The sequence below is a fragment of the Agelaius phoeniceus genome, chromosome 3, assembly GCF_051311805.1.
Source record: "Agelaius phoeniceus isolate bAgePho1 chromosome 3, bAgePho1.hap1, whole genome shotgun sequence".
Classification (NCBI taxonomy): Eukaryota; Metazoa; Chordata; class Aves; order Passeriformes; family Icteridae; genus Agelaius; species Agelaius phoeniceus.
Window position 1 is genome coordinate 176080 of NC_135267.1, and position 23984 is coordinate 200063.

General features: G+C 58.2%; 2 protein-coding genes and 1 pseudogene across 5 annotated transcripts; 1 reads left to right on the forward strand and 2 right to left on the reverse strand.

Annotated features, from left to right (window-relative positions):
* Positions 1-49: 49 nt before the first annotated feature.
* PPM1G (protein phosphatase, Mg2+/Mn2+ dependent 1G) lies at positions 50-16460 on the forward strand. Of its 2 annotated transcripts, none has more exons than XM_054652942.2 (10): positions 50-204; positions 5489-5558; positions 10315-10400; positions 10683-10815; positions 12094-12563; positions 12983-13120; positions 13861-14095; positions 15063-15192; positions 15331-15433; positions 15780-16460. In XM_054652942.2, the coding sequence occupies exons 2-10, from the start codon at positions 5531-5533 to the stop codon at positions 15972-15974; spliced, it is 1518 nt and encodes a 505-aa protein (XP_054508917.1). In that variant the 5' UTR covers positions 50-204; positions 5489-5530; the 3' UTR covers positions 15975-16460. The 2 variants fall into 2 exon arrangements, with proteins under 2 accessions (XP_054508917.1, XP_054508916.1); XM_054652941.2 differs by lacking the exon at positions 50-204 and adding an exon at positions 237-518.
* An 842-nt stretch (positions 16461-17302) lies between these two features.
* LOC143693755 (uncharacterized) lies at positions 17303-18651 on the reverse strand (annotated as a pseudogene).
* Positions 18652-18966: 315 nt separating this feature from the next.
* On the reverse strand, positions 18967-23962 carry LOC129133308 (E3 ubiquitin-protein ligase RNF19B-like). 3 transcript variants are annotated; one of them, XM_054653025.2, is made up of 10 exons: positions 23818-23962; positions 23467-23553; positions 22221-22815; positions 21616-21791; positions 21125-21275; positions 20575-20737; positions 19992-20106; positions 19753-19887; positions 19471-19663; positions 18967-19336 (listed from the first exon to the last, which is right to left on the reverse strand). In XM_054653025.2, exons 3-10 carry the CDS (start codon positions 22661-22663, stop codon positions 19177-19179), a joined length of 1536 nt encoding a protein of 511 aa, XP_054509000.2. In that variant the 5' UTR covers positions 22664-22815; positions 23467-23553; positions 23818-23962; the 3' UTR covers positions 18967-19176. The 3 variants fall into 3 exon arrangements, with proteins under 3 accessions (XP_054509000.2, XP_054508997.2, XP_054509002.2); XM_054653022.2 differs by having other exon boundaries at positions 23326-23553; XM_054653027.2 differs by having other exon boundaries at positions 19200-19336; positions 20583-20737; positions 23326-23553.
* Positions 23963-23984: the final 22 nt, after the last annotated feature.

Here is a 23984-nt window from a genome sequence, read left to right on the forward strand (position 1 = left end):
GTGACTCAGCCTATATAAGGCGCTGTGTGCGCAAAGGCCCCTCATACAGAGGGGCTGAGCAATAATTCTGCTAGTTGTGAGCCTGCGCGGTTTTATCTGTGTGAGTAACCGCCCGCGGCACCGGCTGGCGGCGGCATCGCCGGTCCCAAGTGCGCTGTTCCCCCGGAGGAGTCTCAGGGCAGGTCGAAGCCGCCTGCGGGCCGTGTAGGTAGTCCCGGGGCGGAGCGGGCCGCGGTGCCGCTCTAGCCGCGCCTCTATGGTCGGCGCTTCCGGCCGCCGAGCTTCCGGCCGCGCGACTTCCGGTCGCCGCCCGCCGGTGCGAGGTCCCGCCGCCTCCGCAGTCTGCCCGCGCCCCCGGTCCGGTCCGGTCGCCGCCGACCGAGGCCGCCGCGGCCGCAATGGGCGCCTACTTGTCGCAGCCCAACACGGTGAAGAGCTCCGGGGACGGCGCCGGGCTCGGGCCGCGCCCGCTGCACTTCGGGTTCAGCGCCATGCAGGGATGGCGCGTCTCCATGGAGGTGAGGGGGTGAGGCTGGCGGGGCGGCGGCGTCCGTGCCCGGCGCTCCTCGGGCTCCTGCCCCGAGCGGCGCCGAGTCCGCGGCTCTCGGTCACCCCGTCCCTCCCTCACGAGGCCGGCGGGGACACTTTGCCGCTCCCGGTGCCGCCCCAGCCCTTCCCGTATCCCGCACGGCAGCCGCGTGTTCCGGCTCCTGCCTGGAGAGTCCCCGCGAGTGGTGGGGGACACGTGCGGCGGGGTACATCCCTGCGAGAAATGAGGAATTCGGGGTAAAAAATGAAGGGAAGGAGCGTTTGATTGAAAGCGAGTGGGAGATTCTCAGGGGAAATGCCTGGTTTTGTCCCCTGAAATGAAGTGTCGGTGCTTTGCTGTGCTTCCTCCCTGCTTTTCTTTTTTTATAGGGAAATCTGTAGGAAGAATCCTCATGACTGCTCTCAGTCTCCTGTTGCCAGTCCTGGCTTTGCTGGATTCGTTGTGGGCAGATGAGCTGCCCCAGACCCACACCTGGCTGAGGTTCCAGGTGTTTCCCTGCATTCCCACAGTGTAGGAGGCTGCAGGAACTGCCCTTAGAACTCTTGGTTGGTGTGAGGGCAGTGTAGGGCTGCTGGCCCTGCAGGTCTGTGAGCCTCAGACCCTCTGTGAGTACCGGTAATGTGCTGCTTTGTTTTCCCTTTGGGGCAGCCAGCTCACAGCTGAATTCAGTAAGGATTAATCCCTGCAGCCACCCCAGGTGCATCTCTCAGTGTTTGCTTCGTAGCCCTGTGGCTGGTTTGGGGAGGATCTCCTGTTCAGGCTGTCAGGCATTGAATTTTTGCTGATCTAGATCCATAAGCCATTTTGTCAGACATTTCACTGCCTCTTGGAGTGCAACAGCGGTCACACAGGTGACAAATCAGTGACCAGAGGTGCTTCCTCCTCTCTGTGTGTGCAGCCCTGGGCTCTGGTTCTTGGGTAGAAGATGCAGAAGTGGTGCCTGTGCTCCTCACAGGACATGTGTAGAACTGGCTGGCAGGGTCTGAGTGCTCCTTGCCAGTGGCACAAGGACATTGCTGGGGCACTGAGTGTCACCTCCAAGGGATTTACGTGTGTGTAAGCAGCTCTGGCACAGAGCTGGGGGGTGTGAGAGGGGCCAGTACAGAGCTGGGGATGTGAGGGACCCAGCACCCCTCTGCACAGAGCTGGGGTGTCTCAGGGACCCAGCACCCCTCTGCACAGAGCTGGGGGTGTCAGGGGGACCCAGCACCCCTCTGCACAGAGCTGGGGGTGTCAGGGGGACCCAGCACCCCTCTGCACAGAGCTGGGGATGTCAGGGGGACCCAGCACCCCTCTGCACAGAGCTGGGGGTGTCAGGGGAACCCAGCACCCCTCTGCACAGAGCTGGGGTGTCTCAGGGACCCAGCACCCCTCTGCACAGAGCTGGGGGTGTCTCAGGGACCCAGCACCCCTCTGCACAGAGCTGGGGGTGTGTGATGGACCCAGCACCCCTCTGCACAGAGCTGGGGGTGTCTCAGGGGGCCGGGCTGGGATGACGGAGAGCAGAGGGACCCTGGTTTATGGTGTGGTGGGGTCACTCAGCCCTCCCCCAGCTGGGACAGGGCTCTGCCTTCGCTCACCTGGGGCTGTCCCTGGTACCTGAGCAGAGGCTGGGCCAGGCCCCAGCTGCGGGTGTGGGTTCTGCACTACCCAGCACCTCTGGTTCATCCCTGCTGGCACAGGCAGCTCTGAGGCCATCAGTGTGGATGTGGTTTAGTTGAGTTATCCCAAGAAAGAAGCAGATGGCAGGAGTTGAACCTGCTGCAGATTGCTTCTGAACCTGAGAGAAATGAGAATTTCTGGGAGAGAAATGTGTGTTTTATACACAGCTGAGCCGTTTTCTTGCATTCCAGCACTCTGTGTTCTGCTCTCTGTCTTACCTTGTTTTGTTTTGTCATTCTCTTCCTGTTCAGTTGCACTTTTGCTCTTCTACAAGGCTTGGAGAAAGCCCTGAGCACATGTTTGTGCTTATTGCTGCAGTTCTGTGTGTGTTGGTGAGGCCAGTCAGTGTGCACCTGGTGAGACACAGGTGTTTTGGGTGTAGGAGCTTTTTGTCACCTTGTACTTGGGTTTTAGGAGCCTTTTAAGTGAGGTGGGTGTACAGCTCAGAAGAAACACTCTGGCTTAGTCCAGAGAGGTTCCTTTGGGAGTGAGGAAATGTTTGGGGCAGATCAGGGACCCCAAGGATAAAGATACAAAGACAAATGGTATTAAGTACTAGGAGCAACAAAGGAAAGGGCTGAAGTCAGTTTTATGGCGCAGAGGAGTGCCCTGGGATACAGTGGGAGGCACAGGATGTGCTTGGCTGGGGCTTCTCCAAACTCTGCTCCTGCTTTGCCTGTACCCCCCAGCGAGACGGCCCCAGTTTGCAGCTTCACTCCTTTCCCAGGCCTAGGGCAAAAGCCCTTGCTGCAAAAACTGAAAGAGATTGGTTCAAAATACGGAGAACTGTTAAACGAGCGCTCAGGTTAACTTATTAATTTGCTTGCTCATTTCAGCTGAATTGTGTGTTTGTTTCAGACAGTTTTTCACCAGTGTTCCAGTAACCACTCAGGCGGCTGGGGAGAGTGAGGGATCCCAGGGTGGCAGGAGCTGATTTTGGGAACCTCCGCGAGCTCTTCCAGCACACGAGATGACAGTGAGAGGGCAGGGCTGGCTGCGCGCTGCTCTGGCAGCACCTGGAGGCTTCAGAGCCCTGCTGGTGGCCTTGGCAGTGCCAGGACCTGGCTGTGCCCCCGGGCAGGGCCCACAGCCCCGGTGCCGGAGCCGGGATCAGGGCCCGCAGCCCCGGTGCCGAGCCGGGATCAGGGCCCGGTGCCGGGATCAGGGCCCGCAGCCCCGGTGCCGAGCTGGGATCAGGGCCCGCAGCCCCGGTGCCAGGATCAGGGCCCACAGCCCCGGTGCCGAGCTGGGATCAGGGCCTGCAGCCCCGGTGCCGGGATCAGGGCCTGCAGCCCCGGTGCTGAGCTGGGATCAGGGCCCGGTGCCGGGATCAGGGCCCGCAGCCCCAGTGCTGAGCCGGGATCAGGGCCCGCAGCCCCGGTGCTGGAGCCGGGATCAGGGCCCGCAGTCCCGGTGCTGAGCCGGGATCAGGGCCCGCAGTCCCGGTGCTGGAGCCGGGATCAGGGCCCGGAGCCGGGATCAGGGCCCGCAGCCCCGGTGCTGAGCTGGGATCAGGGCCCGGTGCCGGGATCAGGGCCCGCAGCCCCAGTGCCGGAGCCGGGATCAGGGCCCGCAGCCCCAGTGCCGGAGCCGGGATCAGGGCCCGGTGCCGGGATCAGGGCCCGCAGCCCCAGTGCCGGTGCCGGGATCAGGGCCCGCAGTCCCGGTGCTGGAGCCGGGATCAGGGCCCGCAGCCCCAGTGCCGGAGCCGGGATCAGGGCCCGCAGCCCCAGTGCCGGGAGCGGGGCAGGGCCAGTCCCAAGGTGCTGTGACCGGAGGCCTCCCCGTTTGCCAGCCCTGCCCATCTGCCCCCCGGCGGGGCTCGGTGAGGGGACAGATCAGGACAGGCCCCGCGGGGCTCAGCAAGGGCAGCACGGTCTGGTTTTGGTGCCAGTGCTGGGTTTCCTCTGCAGCAGCATTTGCATCTCTTTAATTACGCTGCTGTTTGGTCACCTGGGGCTTATCCCAGTTCCTGTGTTGGGGGTTCAGTGTCTGTCTCACTGGCTTCTGTGAATGCTCAGAAAAGTGAGCTCTAAAATGCTGCATCTTGGTTTATCTCTGTTTTCATTTGCTCTCCAGTGAGGCTTGGGGAAATTTCCTGCATTGCCGTTCGGTCATTCCTCGTTTTGAGCTCAGATGGTCACTTGCCTGTTCAGAAGCTCTCTCCATCCCAGTGCCAGCAGTTCCATTGCAAAGAGTGCTGCATAAACCCAGAACCTCACTGTTCCTGTTTCCTGAGCAAGGAACAAAGTTCTCTTTTTACAGAAAACTGCAGCTCTGGAGAGTGAAGAGACCTTATCCAAGGAGTCATACCTAAAAAAGCAGTAGAGCTTGGTGGCTGCTGGGCTGTGATCTAGTTCTGTGTGTGTGTAAATTTTGGAATATTGCTGGTGGCACAGGCACATCCAGATGTTTGAGACTGCTGTCTTGGTGTAAGGCCAGTGTTTTGGGGCAATTGTAGCACATTGAAGGTGATGAACTACAGAAAAGATCACATTGTTGAATATATTACAGGATACATGTTCTTCCTGACCGCAGGAGTGGGGATTGTGTCAGGTGGGGAGGGCTGGATTGAAGGAATGCCTGGGGGTTAGCTGGGCAGGGAAGGGCCTGGGAGAAAGGTTCAGCCCGGCCATCTGTTCCAGGCTCTGCATTGCAATAGCCAAGGTGGGCTTGCCTGCCCACAGGGGAAGGAGTTCAGGCTGTAAAAATCACGGGGGTGCCTTCCTCAAAGGTGGCTGCTCCACAGAGCCCTTATGGAGAGAAGGGCTGTGCTCTGTCCACGGCCTGTGGAGTTGTTGAGCCTTGAGCTTTGCCCAGAGATGGGAATGGAGCTGGGGAAGGGTCTGGAGCACAAGAGTGGCTGAGGGAGCTGGGGAAGGTTCAGCCTGGAGAAAAGGAGGATTAGGGGCACTTTCCACTCTCTGCGACTCCTTGAGGGGAGGGTGCAGCCAGGTGGGGATCGTGGACAGGAGAAGAGGAAGCAGTCTCAAGCTGTGCCAGGGCATGTTCAGGTTGGCTGTTGTGAGGAATTTCTTCATGGAAAGGTTTGTCCAGCCCTGGCCAGGGCAGGGGTGGAGTCCCCATCCCTAGAGGGGTTTAAAAGCAGTGTGGATGTGGCACTCTGGGGGCGTGGGACAGCCCTTTGGGTTGGCAGTGCTGGGGCAATGGTTGGCCTCAGAGGGCCTTTCCAACCCAAACAAATTTGTGTTGCTATGATTTTCTGTGGGTCTAATGCAATCCCTGTTGTTTCAGACCTTTGCTTCTCTCTTTCAGGATGCCCACAACTGCATTCCCGAGCTGGACAGTGAAACAGCCATGTTCTCTGTCTACGATGGACACGGAGGTAACTGCACCACTCTGCTCTGTCTGTCCTTCAGTGGCACCCCCTGGGCCATCCATCTCTTGTTGGGAATTCTGCTCCTTGATGGAAGCATTTTCTTTCATGGATACCATCAGCAGAGGTTCTGAACTCTTAGGGGTCCTGGGAGGAAGGTCAGGGTTTGATCTGAAATTGAAATCAGATTTGTATTCCATCTTTTATACCTTCTGAGAATGGCTGCTTTTGTGGTGGATAAGCTGGGCAGGAGAGTCACAGAAAACCTGGTAAGAAAAATCACCTGAGATTGACTCTAGGCAGTGTGTTCTAGTGGATGCCCAAGGAAAGAGTGAAAATCAAAACAGGCAGATCCATTCCCTGTAAGGGTTCCTTAAACTGGAGATTGCAGCCATTCCATCCTGGAGACATGGTGGAGTCTTCTGGATGAGCTAACTCTTCACAAATTTGTCTGATTGCATTTTAAGAAGGTTTCTATGTTTGGTGATTGTTTACACTGAGCATTTTGCATAGAATCATTATTTGAAAAAGATATGGTTAAATCTGCTGCCTGATAATTTCACTGCAGTATCCATGACACAAGGAAAGAGTGAATAATCACCCTGGTAAAACTTTTCACTTTTACTTTTGGGCTCTGTGTCTTTTTTTTTTTCCCCAGTCCAGAGGAGTCCACAGCTTCTCTCTGCTTGTATGACTGAATATTGCTATTAAATATTATTGCTAATATTATTACAGAATTTGCTCTGCCAATATAATGTAAGAGCTCAAGACCTTGCTGTTAAATCTTGCAACTTATTTTGATAGTCCTGAGTTATCCATCATGGTTTCCTGACCTTTTTTCCTGTTAATTTATGTAGATGTTGAACAACGTAGCTTTTCAAGGAGCTCTCCCAGTGGCCATCCCCCATTCTGAAAACTGCTCCTATCTGTCCTCCCTGCTTTTCTTGTGGCAGCTTAGTATGGAAATGTTTGATGGTTTATCTGAAAGCTCTTTGAAAGTCTGTGTGCAGAACTGAGCTGCCTGTTTGCTCCTGTTCCCTGGCTCTGTGACAGTGTCCAGCTTGTGGCTGTCACTGCTGCTGATGTAGCAAGCAGCTCTTCCAAAGAGGTCATCCCACTCTGAAGAGTGTATTCCATGTCCTGAAATTACATTTTCCTGAACTTCATCTCAGAGTGTGCAGAGACCCCTGTGGAGCAGTCACTGGTATCCTGAAGGGTCTCTTTGAGAACGTGGGGATAATGAGTTGGTGCTGAGAGGCAGGGAAGGACAAGTGAATGGGATGTAGGGATCACTCACCTCAGAAACTCTGTGTGTGTATGTCAGGCAAAACTAAAGACAAGGAGCATCTCCCAAAAATGGGTCAAGAATGAAGAGTATCAAAGCATCTGCTCTCCTCTGAGCTCAGTGTGTTGGGTTCTCAGCTGCCAAGGTCTTAACCATGTGTTGGGTTTTAGAGAGGCTTTGGACATTCATGACATTCCTGTTCGTATAGGACATTAAATACTGTGTTTGGGGTTCTAAATACAATAGGGAAGATCTGAGATAGACCTGGGATGGCAAAGCACTGGCAGGAGTTTCTAACTCATATTTTAGATTTCTATGATTGAATCTCTACAGCTCTCCCTGGACAAGCCATATCAGGAAGGACAGGGGTATGGTTGAATCTGAATTAGAAGAACAGCTTTTGCCCATCCCCTGCTATTGTGTGGTTTTATTGATGCATTAGTTCTTAAGTTTGAAGCAATTTCTCAGGTCTCTCCTATGTAAGGGTAGAGTTTTGGGTGGGAACCTTGCTAAGCTTTATTAGCCAGCAGTACAGAATCTGAATTTACCTTCTCTTATATACCTTGCCCATCTCTCAGCCTGGAACACTCCAGTAAACTTCCTGCTCCAGATAGGTTGGGAAAAGCTTTTATTACTGTCTTATTTGAAAAAGGGTGAGTTTGGGAGGTTTTTTACACATTAGCATTTTCCATTTAATTGATCAGTTTGTCTCTTATGTCTCCCCCTTCTGGGCAAGCCTCTCGGTGTTTGAAAGATGCTGCTGGGCCAGTTTTTTGCCTTCCCCATCTCCTTTTTGATGTGCTCTGGCCTCCCTGCCCCCAGATTCTGGAGAGTGACATTTGGGCACTTGAGTGGGGGGCAGGGAGTGTTTGCTCAGGCCCTATTGCTGTCTACCTGTGCTTCAGCCTTTATTTTAATAATGTGTCTTCACTGACATGTATCTTGCATTGCTCGTCTGTCTTGAGGTTTATTTCTCTCTCTTTGCTATTTGCCTTTTCACTACAAAAAAAAATTATTATTGTTGTTTTAAACTTCTCTGGACTCAAGGGCTTCCTGCTTTTACTCTTCCAGTCCATTCCCCGGTTCCCTGAGAGGTGGGCAAGTGGCTGGGTGGTGCTTAGTTGCCCCCTGGGGCTGAACCACCAAGCAATCCTTTCTTGGCACCCACCATGGGGCTGGAAGGGTTGGAGCAGCAATGGACAGAGCAAGCCAGAGGGGTTTGTGTCTGTCAGCAGCTGCAGGTGACTGTGCTGGTCTGGTGTTCCCAAGAACCAGAGGGGTTTGTGTCTGTCAGCAGCTGCAGGGGACTGTGCTGGTTTGGTGTTCCCAAGAACCAGAGGGGTTTGTGTCTGTCAGCAGCTGCAGGGGACTGTGCTGGTCTGGTGTTCCCAAGAACCAGAGGGGTTTGTGTCTGTCAGCAGCTGCAGGTGACCGTGCTGGTTTGCTGTTCCCAAGAACCAGAGGGGTTTGTGTCTGTCAGCAGCTGCAGGTGACCGTGCTGGTTTGGTGTTCCCAAGAACCAGAGGGGTTTGTGTCTGTCAGCAGCTGCAGGGGACTGTGCTGGTCTGGTGTTGCCAAGGTCACCTCACCTGACCCACACCACACTCTGTTCTGTGCTGGGCCTGTCAGAGGCTGCCTGGTTCCTGCTCTTTGCTGGGCTCTACAGTGATTAGTGATGTTTGATCATTGTTATCTGTTATTCAAGATCTCTTATTCAAACACTGGCCTTGAGCCTCAGCTGGCACCTGGGCTCTGCACTGAGGACATCACTGTCCTTCAGCTTCCATCTCATGGGGACAGATAACCTTTTTTCACCTCCCTCCAAGAGGTGTTTTTGGAGAAAACATAGAATGGACAAGGCCTCACAACCCTCACAGGCAAGACTTTCTTCCTAATATCCCATCTAGCACTGCCCTCTGTCAGTGTGGAGCCATTGCCCCTTGTCTTGTCGCTCTAGGCCCTCTCCAGTGTCCCCAGGTCAGAGCCAGTCTCTCTGTTCCCTGTACCATGGAATGCTTTGCAGCACGATGTGGCAGCAGCCATTTGGCTGCTTCTGTTCTCTGTCAATGGCCACTTGATCCCTCCTCTGCAGGTGCATTGGAAAAGTTCCTTGTCTGTCTTTCTCCCAAATCTCCCCACTTCCCTGCTTCCCACTATGTTCTCTTTGCTGAAGGATGCCTGGCTGCTGCTTTCCTCTCACTTCCCTTGCTCCCCATTCCCTCACAGAGCTTTGCCCCTGCCTGCACAGCTCTTCCTGATGCCCAGCTGCCCCAGGGTCTCTGCTGGGCTCAGAGAAGGGCAGGGAAGTGCAGCAGGAAGATCAGGAGTTGTGTGGCTGGTCCATCCTGTGAAAAACCCTCCTGTAGCCCAAAGGAGAGGAGCCCACGTGGCTCTGGTGGTACCTACAGGAAAGCCCCAGGTGCAGGTAGGCTCTGCCTTGCTGTGCCCTGCCACCCACATTGCTGCTTCTGTGCCCTGTGGCAGGGAATGGCTGGTCCAGCACAGCCTCAGGATGTTCCTGGACCCTGCAGTGGGACCCTCCACCTGCCTGCAGCTTGCCCTGCTCCTGTCCCTCTTTCTGTGCAGTCATTTCATTTGTTTCTCAGTTTCTGGCTCTAATTTTTCTTCTTTGTGAGGCGTGAGCCACGTCCACATTCCTGTGTCCTACATTGTTCTCATGTAAAAACTTCAATGAGTAGTGTGATCTCTTACAACTCACACTACTCTTTCTTGCCCTGTTCAAGATAAACTACAGAAATTCATCATCCCTCAGTGTTTACTCTTCCTTCTCTCTTAAATGCACCTTCAGGATCTAAACAAATGCCCCCCATGCCCTGTTCCATACCTGACACCATTACTTACCAAGCTTGGGGAGTTTCTGGCTTTTCAAAATCTTTTGGCTGCTCTAGGATGAGCGCTTGACTGGAGCTGCCTCTCAGCACTGTTATCCCCTGTGCTCTCAGCACAGTGTTCTGGCTGCTGTTTATCTTGCTGTGCTCTTTCCCGTAGCGAGTGACTGCCCTGTCCCCTGAGAGGTTCATCTCAGTCTCTGGGATCTCTTTGCCCTTGCTCTGGAGCACACACCAGGAGACAGAACACTTTTTATGTGCTCACTGCACAATGGTAATGCTCCATGAGAACCTGCAGTGAGCAAAAGCTTCCCTTTCCTTCTGCTTCCACTGACACTTGAAATTAAATATTTCCAGGTAGGCTGGACCTAAAGAGTCAGCCTAAGCTCCCTCTCAGGAAGTCACAGCATTGGCCAAACCTGGTGTTTTGGAGCTCTGAGGTGTGCCAGGGCCATCTGCACATCCCACTGGGGAGGTGTCAGCAGGATCCCCACACTCAGCTGCTGTGTCACTGCTGTGTCTGGAGCAGCTCTGGCTTCTGTCCCAGGATTTACCTCAGGAATTCAGCTGCTCAAGAGCAGCTTCTGTCTGGAAGGAGCAGCCTCCTTAAATAGTTTCTGCTCTTTTTCAGGAGAAGAAGTTGCCCTGTACTGTGCCAAGTACCTCCCTGAGATCATCAAAGACCAGAAGGCCTACAAGGAAGGCAAATTGCAAAAGGTGAGGAGCCAGCTCTGCCCCACACTGAGTAAGTGCCAACACAGAGGAAAGCCCTTGTGTTTGTCCAGGGAGGTGATGGAGTCTCCATTCTTGGAGCTGTCCAGAGCCTATCTGGGCAGAGTCCTGGGTGTCCCTGCTGGAGCAGGAGAAGCCCCGGGTCCCTGCCAGCTGCAGCCGTGCTGTGGTTGGTTGCAGTCTGCAAGCTGCAAGAGACTGGATTGCACAGCATGGCATCCTGTGGGGAAGGGGCAGCTGCCCACTCGTGTCTTTGTTCACACTCAGGCCCTGGAAGATGCATTCTTGGCCATTGATGCCAAGCTCACCACAGAGGAGGTGATTAAGGAGCTCTCTCAAATGGCTGGGCGGCCACAGGACGATGAAGATGAGAAGGAGAAGGTTGCTGATGAAGATGATGGTAAGTCAGATGCCAGTGCACAGACAAGGCTGCAGCTCTAGGACAGGGATGGAGAGCAGCAGGGTCAAGTCTCCTTGGGCACAAGGTTTTCTGTTCCAGTTTCTCAGTTAAATTTTGGCTGACTTGAGCTACTGCCCCTTAGCATTGTCCATAGCTTTGGGCAGGTGCTAGGGGGGAACCTTTATCCATTTGCAAGCTTAATGCTATGGATAACAAAACAGCCTGTCCCCATTTCCTATAGAGCTTCCTCCATGGGTTGCAGGGTTCCAGGGTATGTCAGGAATTCTGAGCTGGACTCAGATATGGAAGGGAAATGGTGTGCAGTTCTCAGCTCCCCCCGGCCGGTGGCAGCCACCAAGTGCAGATAGGATTGAAGCAGAGCCTGGTCTTTTCAGCAGTTCTTCTTCCCCCAAAGAAGCAAGTGTTCCACCAGCAAGTGGCTGCCAGCCCAGGAGGTGCTTCCTGGGCTTCCCTTCCAGCCTTGTGACAGATGCAAGGTGATCCTGTCACCTGGAACAATATGACAATCTGGAAATGCTGAATTTGTTGTTTTGCTTTTTCTCCAGCTGACAGGGATGAAGTGGGTGGGTGGGGTTTCTTTCTTTTTCTTCTGTATTTTCAGGAGCATTTGGGATATCTGTATTTGTTTTCCTTTTGGGATTAAATAGCAAAGCAAACGATATGCAAGGGGATGTCAGTAGGGAGCAGTGGTGTTTGGCCCATGGTCAGTGGGGAAAGTCATCCCACTTTCTGTCTGGTCCCACTTGGGGGTGGCCAAAGCTGTGCTCTCACCTGTTGTATCTGTCCAGATGACAGCTGGTGGGGATCCCTGGGGTGTTTCAGCTGTTCTCTTGTTCCTAGCTGCAGCATTAATGACCAAACCTGTACATGGCAGTGGTGGCTCTGCTTCCCTGCAGCTCCCAAGGAGCTTGTGCTTGGGCAAGTGAGGCTCTGCCCCCTGGGCACACACCTGATGTGCACACTGTGCTCCCACCAGCCCTCATGATGGCTGATGTAGACACTCTGTGGTGCTGTCAGTGGGCCAGGAAGCACAGCTCTGGGGCTCCGAGGCTGTGCTGTGCTCAGAACTGTTCCCATCCTGCTCACCTGTGGCACCTGGAGCTGTGGGAGGGCACGGGCCTGGCTGTGTGCTCAGAGTCAGCCTGGGGAGCGCTGCTGGGGCTCTGCCAGCAGCAGCCTCAGCTGGGGTGGCTCAGCGCAGGACCCAGCTGCTCTCTCACCCTCTCTGTCCCTGTCCCCTCCCTCTTCCATTTGCAGTGGATAATGAGGAAGCTGCTCTCCTGCACGAAGAAGCCACAATGACCATCGAGGAGCTTCTCACACGTTATGGACAAAACTGCACCAAGAACCTCAAAGCCAAGTCTGTAGCTGCAGCTGGGGATAGCGCTGTGGAGGGGACAGGCAAGCAGCATGATGGGGAGTCAAATATGAATGGAGAGGCTGACCCAGGGGAGCTTCCCGACCACAAGGAGAGGAAGAACGGGAAGCCAGACGAAGAAATCACGGGTATTTCCTCCACCTCAGACAAAGCCAGCGCTGGAGGCAACAGCCCTGCTCTGCAGAAGCCTGAACTAGGCAAAGGTGACGAGGCCGTCACCTCTTCCACTGGGGAGGCCGGGCCCTCCTGCTCCTCCACGGGAAAGCCCCAGCGCACAACCAAATCCAAATTTTTTGAGGACAGTGAGGATGAGTCAGATGAGGTTGAGGAAGAGGAGGAAGACAGTGAGGTAGGAAACAGCACTGGAACAGAGTGGCCTTCTGGCTGGGCAGAATGCATTGCTTATGGTGGTACTTGAGACGAGCCTCTGGCTCATCCTAGGTGTGTTCCTAGGAGCAGGTGTTTCAGGCTGATCCTTTGAGGCCATCCCATGGGAATGTTTGGGATTTTTGAGCTAACCCCGAAGGACACACCCTCATCCTGCAGCAGCCATAGCTGATAGCCCCTGGTCCTGCTGCATGCACCATCCCTTCACCCACTGCTGTAGTGATAGCAGCTGCTCTGGTTGTAGCCAAGTGTGGGGGACACGTGGCAGGTCACCTCACACCTCTGGGGGAACTGACCATTGGTCCCCAGGATGGAGGGACCAGCGGGGGGACAGCACCAAGGGTCCTGTGTGACTCCTGTGGTATCTCTCCTTTCTTGTAGGAATGTAGTGAGGATGAGGACGGTTACAGCAGCGAAGAGGCAGAGAATGAAGATGATGAAGATGACACTGAAGAAGCAGAGGAGGATGAGGATGAAGAGGAGGAAATGTTGTTACCGGGCATGGAGGGGAAAGAAGAGGTGCACACCCTGGTTCTGTGTTCTGCAGCTTAGCGTGGAGCCAGGGGCTCTTGGGAGACTCAGCTAGGGGTTGTTCCTGTTCAGGTGGGGACAGAACACCCTGTGCACTCTCCTGGGGCTGAGGGAGCTGCTGACAGCCTGGGTCTGTGCAGAAGCTGAGGGATGGGCCTGGATCTGGACGGCAGGTTGAGATCAGAGGCTGATCCTGTTGCTGGGTGTGAGGTGCTTGGAAAGCACTGTGGGGGGAGAGCATGGGCAAGAGCAGGATGGCTCTGCTGGCACCACTGCTCCAGGGCACAGCACGACTCCTCACCGGGTAGGGCTGTGGCTCTTCAGCCCATGGTGGTGCACTCAGGGACCCAGGGGGCCAGGAAAAGGGGATGTGGCTTCCAAGGTGCCAATTTCTCCCTTTGGTAAAATGTCCTGACCTGAAGCGAGGATGTGCTCAAGCTGGGCTGGGGTTGGAATTAGCACATTAGAGCAGAGGATACAGACCTGTGGAACACCACAGAATCCTGACCCAGCACGCTGCATGGCACTGGGGTGGAGGTGTTGCCCACCCCTGCCCCTCAGTGAACACACTCCTGGTGTTTCCCACTTGCCTCGGGCCTTCTCCATTGCTCCATGTGTGCTTACCCTGGGATCTGGGACACTGCTGGGGCTGTGCAGCTGGTGCTGGTGTCCTTTGTGACCTGACAGGGAGACAGAGAAAGAAATCTCACCAGAACTGTGTCCTGCAGCCTGGCTCAGACAGCGGGACCACGGCCGTGGTGGCGCTCATCCGGGGCAAGCAGCTGATAGTGGCCAACGCCGGCGACTCGCGCTGCGTCGTGTCCGAGGGCGGCAAGGCCGTGGACATGTCCTACGACCACAAGCCAGAGGACGAGGTGGAGCTGGCCAGGATAAAGAATGCTGGTGGCAAGGTCACCATGGACGGGAGGGTGAACGGCGGCCTCAACCTCTCCAGGGCCATCGGTGAGCAGGGAGGGGTGGTGGCAGGGCTGGCCTCAGGAGAGCCACACTGACAGCACTGCCAGCCACTGAGGCTGGGGAGCGATTTGTAATGAGATGAGTGAAGCCTCTTCAGTGTTTGATGGGAGACTTCAGTCTAAGTGGAGAAAACAGCCGTGAAGCAGTTGGACACCAGTGGAAAGCAGCATCTGACACATCCCAGGCTGCTGTGCCAGCAGCTGGGTTGTCAGAAACCACCTCATGTAAACTGTCCCAAACCCAGACTGCTGCCTCTGGAACAGGACTTTTCCTGCTCACTGGGTTATTGGGGAATCTTGGTGTGTTGCTTCCTGGGGACCTGGCTTCATGGCAGTTTGAGCCCATTTATTTGTCTGAGTGTGTACAGAAGGACCCAAACCACTAAAATCATTATCTTAGTGTAAAGATATGAAGTTGTTTATCTAGGGAGACGCTGGCATTCCCACCTGCTATTTTGTGGTGGCCCTGGAAGTCCCTTCATAGGATGATTCCCGATAAGCTGCTAGTCAGAGCTGAGGGCCAGTTTTCTCAAGGGAACTTTGAATCATACAATGAACCCTGGAATGGTTTGGGTGGGAAAAGGGACCTCAAAGCTCAACCAATTCCAGCCACAGCCATGGGCAGGAACACCTTCATTAGACCAGGTTGTTCCAGGCCCCATCCAGCCTGGCCTTACACACTTCCAGCCCCAGCCTCTCCAGAGGTGACAGGTGCTGTGTGCTGTTGGCCCCAGGAGGTGGAGAAGGGGCACTTGGTTTGGAATAAAGACAGGCTGAGCTGGCCAAGACCCCTCTTCCCTGGGCTTGCCAGAGCTTACACCTGCAATGGTTCCTCTGCTTCGTGGCCCACAGCCTGATCCCAGGTTGTGGGGAGCACCCACTGATCCCACTGGGAATGCCCTGTGGCTGGGCACAGCACTGCCTGTGCCCACACATCTTCCTCCCCACCACAGGGGATCACTTCTACAAGCGGAACAAGAACCTGCCTCCAGAAGAGCAGATGATCTCTGCCTTGCCTGACATCAAAGTGCTGACAATAAACGATGACCACGACTTCATGGTCATTGCCTGTGATGGAATCTGGTGAGTGCTGAGGGAGCTGTTGTGCCTGGGGGCATCACTGCTCCAGCCTTCCTCCAGAGCTGAGCCTGAGGAAGGCCTGTTGGACACTGTGGCTTGTGTGCTCCCTTTGCCTGCCTTCCTGACCTCTCTGCTCTGCAGGAACGTGATGAGCAGCCAGGAAGTGGTGGATTTCATCCAGTCGAAGATCACCCAGAAGGATGAGAATGGAGTCCTGCGGCCACTCTCCTCCATTGTAGAAGAGGTAAGAGGGGGAGCTCTGCTGTCCCTCCAGACACGTGGCATTCCTGCATGCCTGCTCTGTGCCTGGCTCTGCCCTCCCACTCCCTCAGATGGGTTCCCTGGGCACTCCAGCCAGTGTCTGACCCCAGGGGTGCTGTGCAGCCCTAGAGGTTTCTGCCCACATTCACAAACCTGGGGCTGCCAAGGCCATCTCTGCCCCTTGCCTGGTGGGAGCAGCATTTGACTCCTGCACAGGTCTGGCCTGGCAGCCCCTGACCACTGTCAGGCGCTGGAGCGGGCCCAGTGCCTCAGCGTGGTGTCCCAGCGTGTGTCTGTTCTCTGTGCTGACTTGCCCTGTCCCTCCCCAGCTGCTGGATCAGTGCTTGGCTCCAGACACCTCAGGGGACGGCACGGGCTGCGATAACATGACCTGCATCATTATCAGCTTCAAGCCCCGTAACACACACCCACCTGCTGAGAGTGGGAAGCGGAAACTGGGGGAGGCAGTGGCACCAGCAGAGGAGAACGGTGGGGACAGCACCAAGAAGGCCAAACTGGAGTAGCAGGGCCCACCTGGGGACTGGGCTGTGCTCACCAGACTCTCGTTTCTTACCCATGCTGAACTCAAGACTGCAGGTCTTGTCCTTTTTTTAGCCTTAGCAGAGGCCTTGTTTGTCCGTGTCCTGGTGGGGGGTGGGCGGGTCTGGTTAGCAAGGGCATGTCCACTGTTCATCCGTAACCATTCCAAAGAGGGAGCCGGGATGAGCCGCGCCCGGGAGCGCCGCGCCGCACGCTCCGTGCCGAGAGGAGCAGGAGGAGGATGTCCCCCCATTGTCTCCATGTGGTTGTTGCCATTTCTGTGCCTGTGAATTTCTGTTTGGAGGGAAGAACTTTTTCACTGTTGAGGTTTTTTTAATCTGCACCCGATTATTTAAGGCCCTTTCTGGTTTTTTTTGTGAAACAATCTGGTGGTGGTGCTGCGGCCACGCCGTGTTCAGTTGTACACTTTCAATCAATACTTTTTTCAAACTAAAAGACCAGAAAATACAGGTGTGGTCTTGGTTGTTGGTTCTTTCCTGGAGGGGGAGGTGGGGTGGGCAGGAGAAGATTTGTCCCTGTGGTCTTGGATCAGTTCAGGGTTTTGGCCTGTGGCTCCCAGTTTCCCCACGATGGCTCTTCTGAGGGGTCTCACACAGAGTGGACATGAGCCTCTGGAGAAATCTGTGTCAGCTCAAGGGACAGGGGCACCAGGCTTGCCCCTGAGCTCCCCTGCCCATAGCAGCCATGGAGCTGAGAGGCAGCTCCTCCCTGATGCACAGCTCAGACAAGGGCGGTCAGTCCCTGTGGCTGCTCCGGCAGGAGCGAGCTGTGGACTGTGAAACACTGATGGAAGGGTGTGGGCCATGCAGGTGGGCTCTCCCTGTGTAGCAGACAGAGCCCACTGGGAAAGAAGGGCACTCTGTGGTGATCCCTTATTTCTTTTCACACACAACTGGCTTCTTCTACGTGCATTTCCCACACTTGTTCTTTCCCCCAGTCCTTCCTTCCCCTGCAGCCTGGAGCTCTCCCCCCTGCCCCAGGATTCCAGGGAGCCAGAAGCTCTGGGCAGCAGACCCATTGCTGCTGGGGGGCCCCTGGACCTCAGGCACCCCTCTCTGACCATCCTGGGCTCCTGTGACAGCCAGAGCCACCTCCCTGCACAGCCCCAGGATCCTGCGCTCCTCTGTTCCTGGTGAGCTGCCAGCACTGAGCCTGCCAGGAAGGCACAGCCCCCCTGCATCTGTTCCCTGAGCAGCTGCAGCTCTGAGGGCCTTTGCTGTGGCACAGGACCCACCACAGAGCATTCTGAGTAAAAATCAGCATGACAGAACATCAACAGAGCACACAGAAAATGGTCTACAGGTTACTAATGTGAGGTTACCACAAATCAGAGCCATTTTGGGGACTCCACAGAGACTGGAGACTGCATCACAAACCTTAATGACCAGGAACAGTTTAAAACCAAACCCTCTGAAGATGGATGCCTGGAACGGGCATGCAGCAGGAATGGGATGACACCACATGGCAATTGAGGCAAACTGGTTTTAATGTCACCAAGCAAAGCTGCCTCAGCTCAGGCTCCCAGGGACTGCAGAAATAACCAATACTCTGGGGCTGCTTGTCCCTATGACTATCCATTCTGTTTATTCAAAATCTGGAGTAGCCTTGACCAGGATGTTGATAGCAGGGAGGAAGTGTGAGGTCCCTTCCCAGAGTGACCCCAAGATAAACCCAGCTGGCAGCAAGTGGAAGTTGTGCTGAGAACAAACCCACTTTTGCAAGGGAAAAAAGTCTTCCTGAGAGGTCTCCTCAGGCAGCCCCGTTCCAGGGGAACGTGGAAACAGCCTGAGGAGCAAATCCAGCTGCAGCACTGGGGTGTGTGAGGCTCTGAAGCACCAGACTCACACAGGGCTGCAGGGGCCCAGCCTGGACACTGCAGACACCAGAGCAGGTCAGGACTGGACAGTTCAGTGCAGAGCCACCAGGCAGGGTGGGGAGCTGAGGCTTGGAGGGAGAGGCAGCACCTGGGCTGGTGAGGGACAGCCTGAACTGCAGAAGCCAAGACAACAGCCCAGGACCAGCAGGGTGGAGTTCATCATCGGAAAGGGAAGATCTGTAGTGCAAGGCACTGCCAAAGGCACAGCCTCATCACATGGGAATCCCAGAGCAGCTGGAGGAAGCTGTCAGGTGAGCCAACTCACAAACCTCACTGCTATGGAGACAGGCTGGGACAGCTGGGGGGCTTCAGTCTGGAGAAGGATCCAGGGAGACCTTGGAGTCACAGTGCCTAAAGGGGCTCCAGGAAACACGGAGGGACTCGGCCAAGGGCCTGGAGGGACAGGCAAGGGGAAATGGCTTCCCACTGCCAGAGGGCAGGGTTAGATGGAATATTGGGAAGAAATCCTTCCCTAGTGAGGCCCTGGCACAGGTTGCCCATGGAAGCTGTGGCTGACCCATCCCTGGAAGTGTTCAAGGCCAGGTTGGACAAGGCTGGAGCAACCTGGTCTAGTGGAAGATGTCCCTGCCCATGGCAAAGGACAGCAATGAGCTTTATGTTCACTTCCAACCCAAATCCTTTACTCATTCTGTGACTGCCCACCTCTGAGCAGCAAAACATTCAGCAGCAGCTTTTTTCTCCCCACGATGCTGAGGTGGAGTCAGAGTGGCAAGGATCCCAGGGCCTGAGACTATGAAACGCATCTGGCAATAGGTCCCCTACAGCCCATGGTGCTCCCTCCACACTGGCCTTGCTGCAGGATGGATCCCTGTGGGGCCCAGCACCAGAGATGGGAGCTGGGGGGCTGCTGCCCTCCCCTAACCCTGCAGCCTGCTCTTGGGGCAGATCAGCTGGTACAGGCAGGGCAGAGGCCACTCCAGATAACCCCTGCATCACCTGGGTGGCCTCTTCCTCACCCAGGTCAGATGTGGCGCCTGTCGTGCACACCAGTGGGCTGCCAGGGGGCCTTGCTGTCAGGGGACTTTTGCCACAGGAGACAGAGCAGCTTTATTTCCTAGTGAAAAGAAAGCAGAGCAGCTTTATTTCCTAGTGGTGCCTCTGGGAAAGGGGTGGACAGGGCTAGTGCAGGGTGCAGCAGTGCTGGGTGCAGCTGGCACCCGCCCAGGACCCAGCTCCCAGGGCTGGGTGTGCTGGCAGAGGGGGCCTGGCTCTGCCAAGGAGGGCACAGGGCCCGTGTGTGGGTCAGGACTCTCCCCCTCAGGCCCCCATCACTCCACAGGGACACCCACGGAGCTGCCCCTGTCACTGGTGGCTCCCAGGGAGTCCCCAGAGAGGCTCTGCCCAGACAGGGCACTGCTGAGGCTCTGCTGCCGGGCAGAGCGTGGCACCGCTTCCACCGACACCTCCACCTCGATGGTGACGCCTTCCCTGCAGACAGACAGACAGACAGACACCGGCCTGAGGGCAGCGGCCCCAAGGGGAACAGCCCCATCCCTGCCCAGCACAGCAGGGACGCTGTTTGAAGGGATGTGCCGCCCCCAGCCCCTCGGCACCCTGCCTACCTGTCAGAGGTGTCCTGGCCCTCACTCAGCATGCTCCCAGCGAGGGCCACCGTGCTGGCTGACTGGCTGTCCCCTTGTGGCCGTGCCGGGCGCGGGCTGCGGCCGCTGCTGGGCAGGGAGAGGGAGGCGGCGGCGTCCGGAGCTCCGTCCTCGGCCGCTCTGGGGCTGGGCAGCGCCGACCACAGCTCGTTCACTGCGGAGAGAGAGAGAGCACGCCGTGCCACGGACTGCCCCGCTGCACAGGAGGGCACAGGCCAGGCCTGCCAGCTCTGCGGGACCCACGCTTGGCCAGGTTGTCCAGCTCCACCACGCCGAGGTCGCCGGGTGCGCGGCCGCCCCTGCAGCCCCAGCGGCTCCGGCACAGCGACAGCACCACGGTCCCGTACACGTAGGTGAGCACCAGGGGCACGCCGACACCTGCGGGCACACAAAGGGTCACTGCCCAGCCCAGCCCAGCCCTGCTGGCCCCAGACATCCCCCACGGTGCCACCCCCACTGTGGGCAGGGCCCTCGGCACTCACCCACAGTGAGAGCTGTTATGATGGGGGACACAAAGAGAGACAGGAGGACACTGCTGGTGACAGAGAGGCACTGCTGGCACCCGGAGAGGCTGCTCCGCCGGCTCTGGCCCAGCACCTCAGGGACAAGACAGAAAAGTGAAGGGCACTACAAAGACACAGCCCCAGGGACTCAGACCCTTCCCAGCCTGGCAGAGCTCCAGCCACAGCCACCCAGACACCCCTCCCTCTCCCCAGGGACAGGCAGCCACCACAGCACTGCCACCACAGCACAGGTGTTCCTGGAAAGCCCATCTAAAACCCTTCCTCCTTTCACCCACCCTGACCCACTCCCCAGGCTGAGCACACCTGCAATGGCAGGGGCTGCTGGGGGCAGCAGAAGGTCCTGGCAAGGCAGGACTGGGCTGTCAGGGGTGGCACAGGGATGTGCTGAGGGTGGTCAGGGGGTGGTACAGGGATGTGCTGAGGGTGGTCAGGGGGTGGCACAGGGATGTGCTGAGGGCAGCAGGGAGCACCGCAGGTCTGTCCAGGCCAAGAGCCATGGGCTACCAGGCTCAGCAGGGAGCAGGACCACAGCTGCCAGTACCTTCCTACCCATGTAGATGGGGATCCCAATGGTGATGACAGGGACAGCAATGCCTGCAGCAAGGGAGATGACCATGGGCGCTCCCAGCACCATGCCCAGCTGCCACAGGATCCTCCGTGTCCGGGACCAAGGCCTCTTCCCCCAGAAGGTGCAGCCAGAGGGGCTGTGGGCACAGAGCGGGGCTGAGCCACGGCTTCTGCGAGTGGCAGCAGAGACCAGCACAGCCTGGGCCCATGTCAGGGACATCCACGAGCCCACCTGAGAGCCGGCAGCCAGGCTCCCCAACCCTGAGCTCCAGCTGCCTCCCACAGCCCCAACCCTGCCAGAGCCAGCAGCACAGAGCACCCTGCTCCCCCTGGCTAACCCCAAACTTGGGGCAGGGCCTGGCTGCCCCCATCCCAGCTCCCCATCCTGTCAGGGCTCCCAACCTCGGCCAGTGCAGTCCCACAGACCCCCCAGCTCCTGTCAGAGCTGCCAGCCTCAGCCCAGGGCAGCCCCACAGACCCCCAGCTCCTGTAAGAGCCCCCAGCCCCCAAGGCCCTGCACTGACCTCAGAAAGTGCACATCAGAGATCTCCTGCAGGCAGAGCCAGCAGAAGAGGCAGCCACAGACCGTGCAGTTCATGCGGTTGCAGCTGCCATCATTGATCTTCATGATGAAGGCGCTGCAGCGAGGGCAGACCTTGATGTCCTCGGCCTCAGCTGGGGGGAGACAAGATGGGATGGGGGAGCAGGACAGAACAGTGTGCATCCATCCCAGCCTGTCCCTGTCCCAGTGTGCATCCATCCCAGCCTGTCCCAGTGTGCATCCATCCCAGCCTGTCCCTGTCCCAGTGTGCATCCATCCCAGCCTTCCCCATCCCACAGAAATCATGGGGGGAGCCAAGGTCCCTCTACACCAGAGCTGTGAGATGCAGCAGAGGGAACTGTGGCTGGAACCTGGCTGCAGCAGCCCCCCAGGCAGGAGGCACAGAGGCACAGGGGCACAGGGCTGTGCCAAACCCCAGCCCTGCTGCTCCCACCCTGTCCAGGGTGGCCTCACCGTGGGCCGGCTCCTCGGGCTGTGCTGAGGGCGTGGCCAGGCTGGGGGTCGGTGGAGCACAGGGGCCCTCGGGGTGCCAGGGCTGCCGGCAGTGGTAGCAGAACTCAGTGCCACAGCCCTCACGGCCGCAGGTGAGGCGGGGACACTCGGCACAGCCATGGGCAAGGACAGCGTAGCTGCGGGGAGAAGGCAGCAGGGGCTGGGGCACAGCAGGCACCAGCTGGGGCTGGGGGAGAGCAGGGCACCCCTTCCCACACAGCCAGGCTGGGCCGTGCCAGCCCTGGTCCTGCACTGAGCTGAGCCAAGCCCTGGCTCAGGAGAGCTGGGACCCACCCTCAGCTGTGCTCCCACCGCGTCCAGCAGCCCCAGCCCTGGGGCTCACAGAGTACCTGGCACAGCCAAGGGCACCGGCCCTGGCAGACAGAGCTGCACAGGCTCTGCAGCCAGACCAGGACTGGACACTTCCCGGGCACAGCCGGCCCAAGACAGGACAAAGGGATGGGAGCCCAGCCTGGGAAGGGTTCACAGGACACGGGCAGGGCCTGCTGCCGCAGGAGGGGGCCCGGGAGGGGGCCCACCCCGCATTCCCGCCCGTGCTGCGGTACCTGCAGTCAGGGGCAGGGCACCAGCGGGTTCCGGGATCCGCCACCAGCAGCCGCCGCAGCAGGAACTCCTCGTACTTGTCGCGGAGGGCGGGCTCGGGGAGGAGCCGGTGCACGTCGTGGGGCTGGATGGCGGCGGGGCAGTGCGGGCAGGCCACGGGCACGCGGCTCTCGGTGACGGCCAGGCGCAGGTACTGCTGCAGGCAGCCCCGGCAGGAGCGGTGCGAGCAGCAGCCCAGCCTGGGGAACGCCTCGGGGGGCTGCGGCAGCAGGCACAGGGGACACTCCTCCAGCGCCCGGCCCTCGCCCAGGGCCAGCACCACCCGGGGCTCCTCGGGCTCCGGCGGCTCCGGTTCTGGCGGTGTCTCCCCCCCGACGGGCTGTGGCTTCCTCCTGAAGCAGCCCAGGAGGCGGCGGGGCCCGGGCACACGCGTGGGCTGCTCCATGGCGGCCCGCCGGGGTGGCCAGGGCTGCCGTGAGCTACGGAGGGCAGCGGGGAGGAGCTGGCCCGGCTGCAGCCCCCATGGCCCGGCTCCTACCCGGGCCTCACCACGGGCGGCAGCGGAGCCATCCCCAGGCGCAGTCGGTGCCGCTCAGCCTGCAGAGGAACAGAGAGAGAGGAACTGAGAGCCAGCCTGTGCCTGGAACAGCCCCCGAGCCTGTTCTGCCCCTCAGTGCAGGACCATCCTGCCTCCTTCAGCTCTGCAGGAACCACGGAGCTCCCAAATCCCCAGCGTGGGGAAGAGAGTGGCAACGCCGAGACAGCCAGCCCAGCCACAGGGCAGGGTGACACTCACACCCAGCCCCTCCCCAGGGTGACACATGGCTAAAGCACCTTTCACTGCAGTTCGCTAGCCGAGGGACCCAGTTCATTCAGTGACCAGGAGCCAGGCAATTCCTGCAGTGGGGTAAATGTGTCCATTTCCCTCGCTTAGAGCTCACAAATCCATGGCCACAGCACACTCCCTGCCCGTGGTCCTTCCCTCTGTCCACCCCAAAGCTGCCCCTGCCCTCCCCACCGCAGCAGCGCTGCCACAGCCCACGGAGCACTCCCGTGCCAGGGCCAGAACCAGCGACACTCGGGTGAGGCTGAGGAGCCCCAGCACACCTGCTCTGCTGGGCCGGGCACCGGGGGGCTCTGCATCCCCACAGGGGACACGGCGGCGCTTCCCGGGGAGAGGCCAGGGGCAGCCGGGCAGCGGCGGGATCTCCGCGGTGACCGGGGAGCGACAGACGGCCAGGGCTGTACCTGTCAGCGGGGAATCATCGCTGGCAGCACGGCACGGCCACGGCTTCCCGGGACGGCCCAGCCCGGCACCCGCAGCGCCCGTGGGACCTGCGAAGGGAGAGCGGCGATCCGTGAAGGGCCGAGCGCGGCTCACGCAGCCCGGAGGCGGAGCGGAGCCACCGGGAGAGCCCCGCGAGTGGGGCGGGTGGGGATGGCACAGCCCGGGGACACGGCTGGGCTGCACCGGCCTCCTTCGGGACCGGCCAGAGCACGGCGGCACCGGCCGGCCAGCGGCGCTCGGGCCCAGCGGGCGAGACGCCAAGCCCCGGGTGTCCCCGGTGTGACCGCGCGGGGACACCGGTGAGGACTCACCGGGGCTGCCCTCCGCGCCGCTGCTCGGCGGGGCCAGACCCGGAGGGCACCGGGGGAAAAGCCGTAGCCGCCCCTGAAGGGGCGCAGAGACCGGCAGCGGCAACGACCCCGGCCCCGGTCCCGGTCCCGCCGCTGCCACCGCCTCCCGCCGGCCGGAAGGGGCGGAG

Excerpts from the sequence above, each read along its gene's own strand:
- PPM1G (XM_054652941.2), top strand. The coding sequence starts at position 399 with ATGGGCGCCTACTTGTCGCAGCCCAACACGGTGAAGAGCTCCGGGGAC. Across the intron at positions 519-5,488 it reads GATGGCGCGTCTCCATGGAG|GATGCCCACAACTGCATTCC; the intron begins GTGAGGGGGTGA and ends TCTCTCTTTCAG. Across the intron at positions 10,816-12,093 it reads GGTTGCTGATGAAGATGATG|TGGATAATGAGGAAGCTGCT; the intron begins GTAAGTCAGATG and ends TTCCATTTGCAG.
- LOC129133308 (XM_054653025.2), bottom strand. The coding sequence starts at position 22,663 with ATGGAGCAGCCCACGCGTGTGCCCGGGCCCCGCCGCCTCCTGGGCTGC. Across the intron at positions 21,792-22,220 it reads TGCCCTGCCCCTGACTGCAG|CTACGCTGTCCTTGCCCATG; the intron begins GTACCGCAGCAC and ends TTCTCCCCGCAG. Across the intron at positions 19,337-19,470 it reads GGCCAGGACACCTCTGACAG|GGAAGGCGTCACCATCGAGG; the intron begins GTAGGCAGGGTG and ends GTCTGTCTGCAG.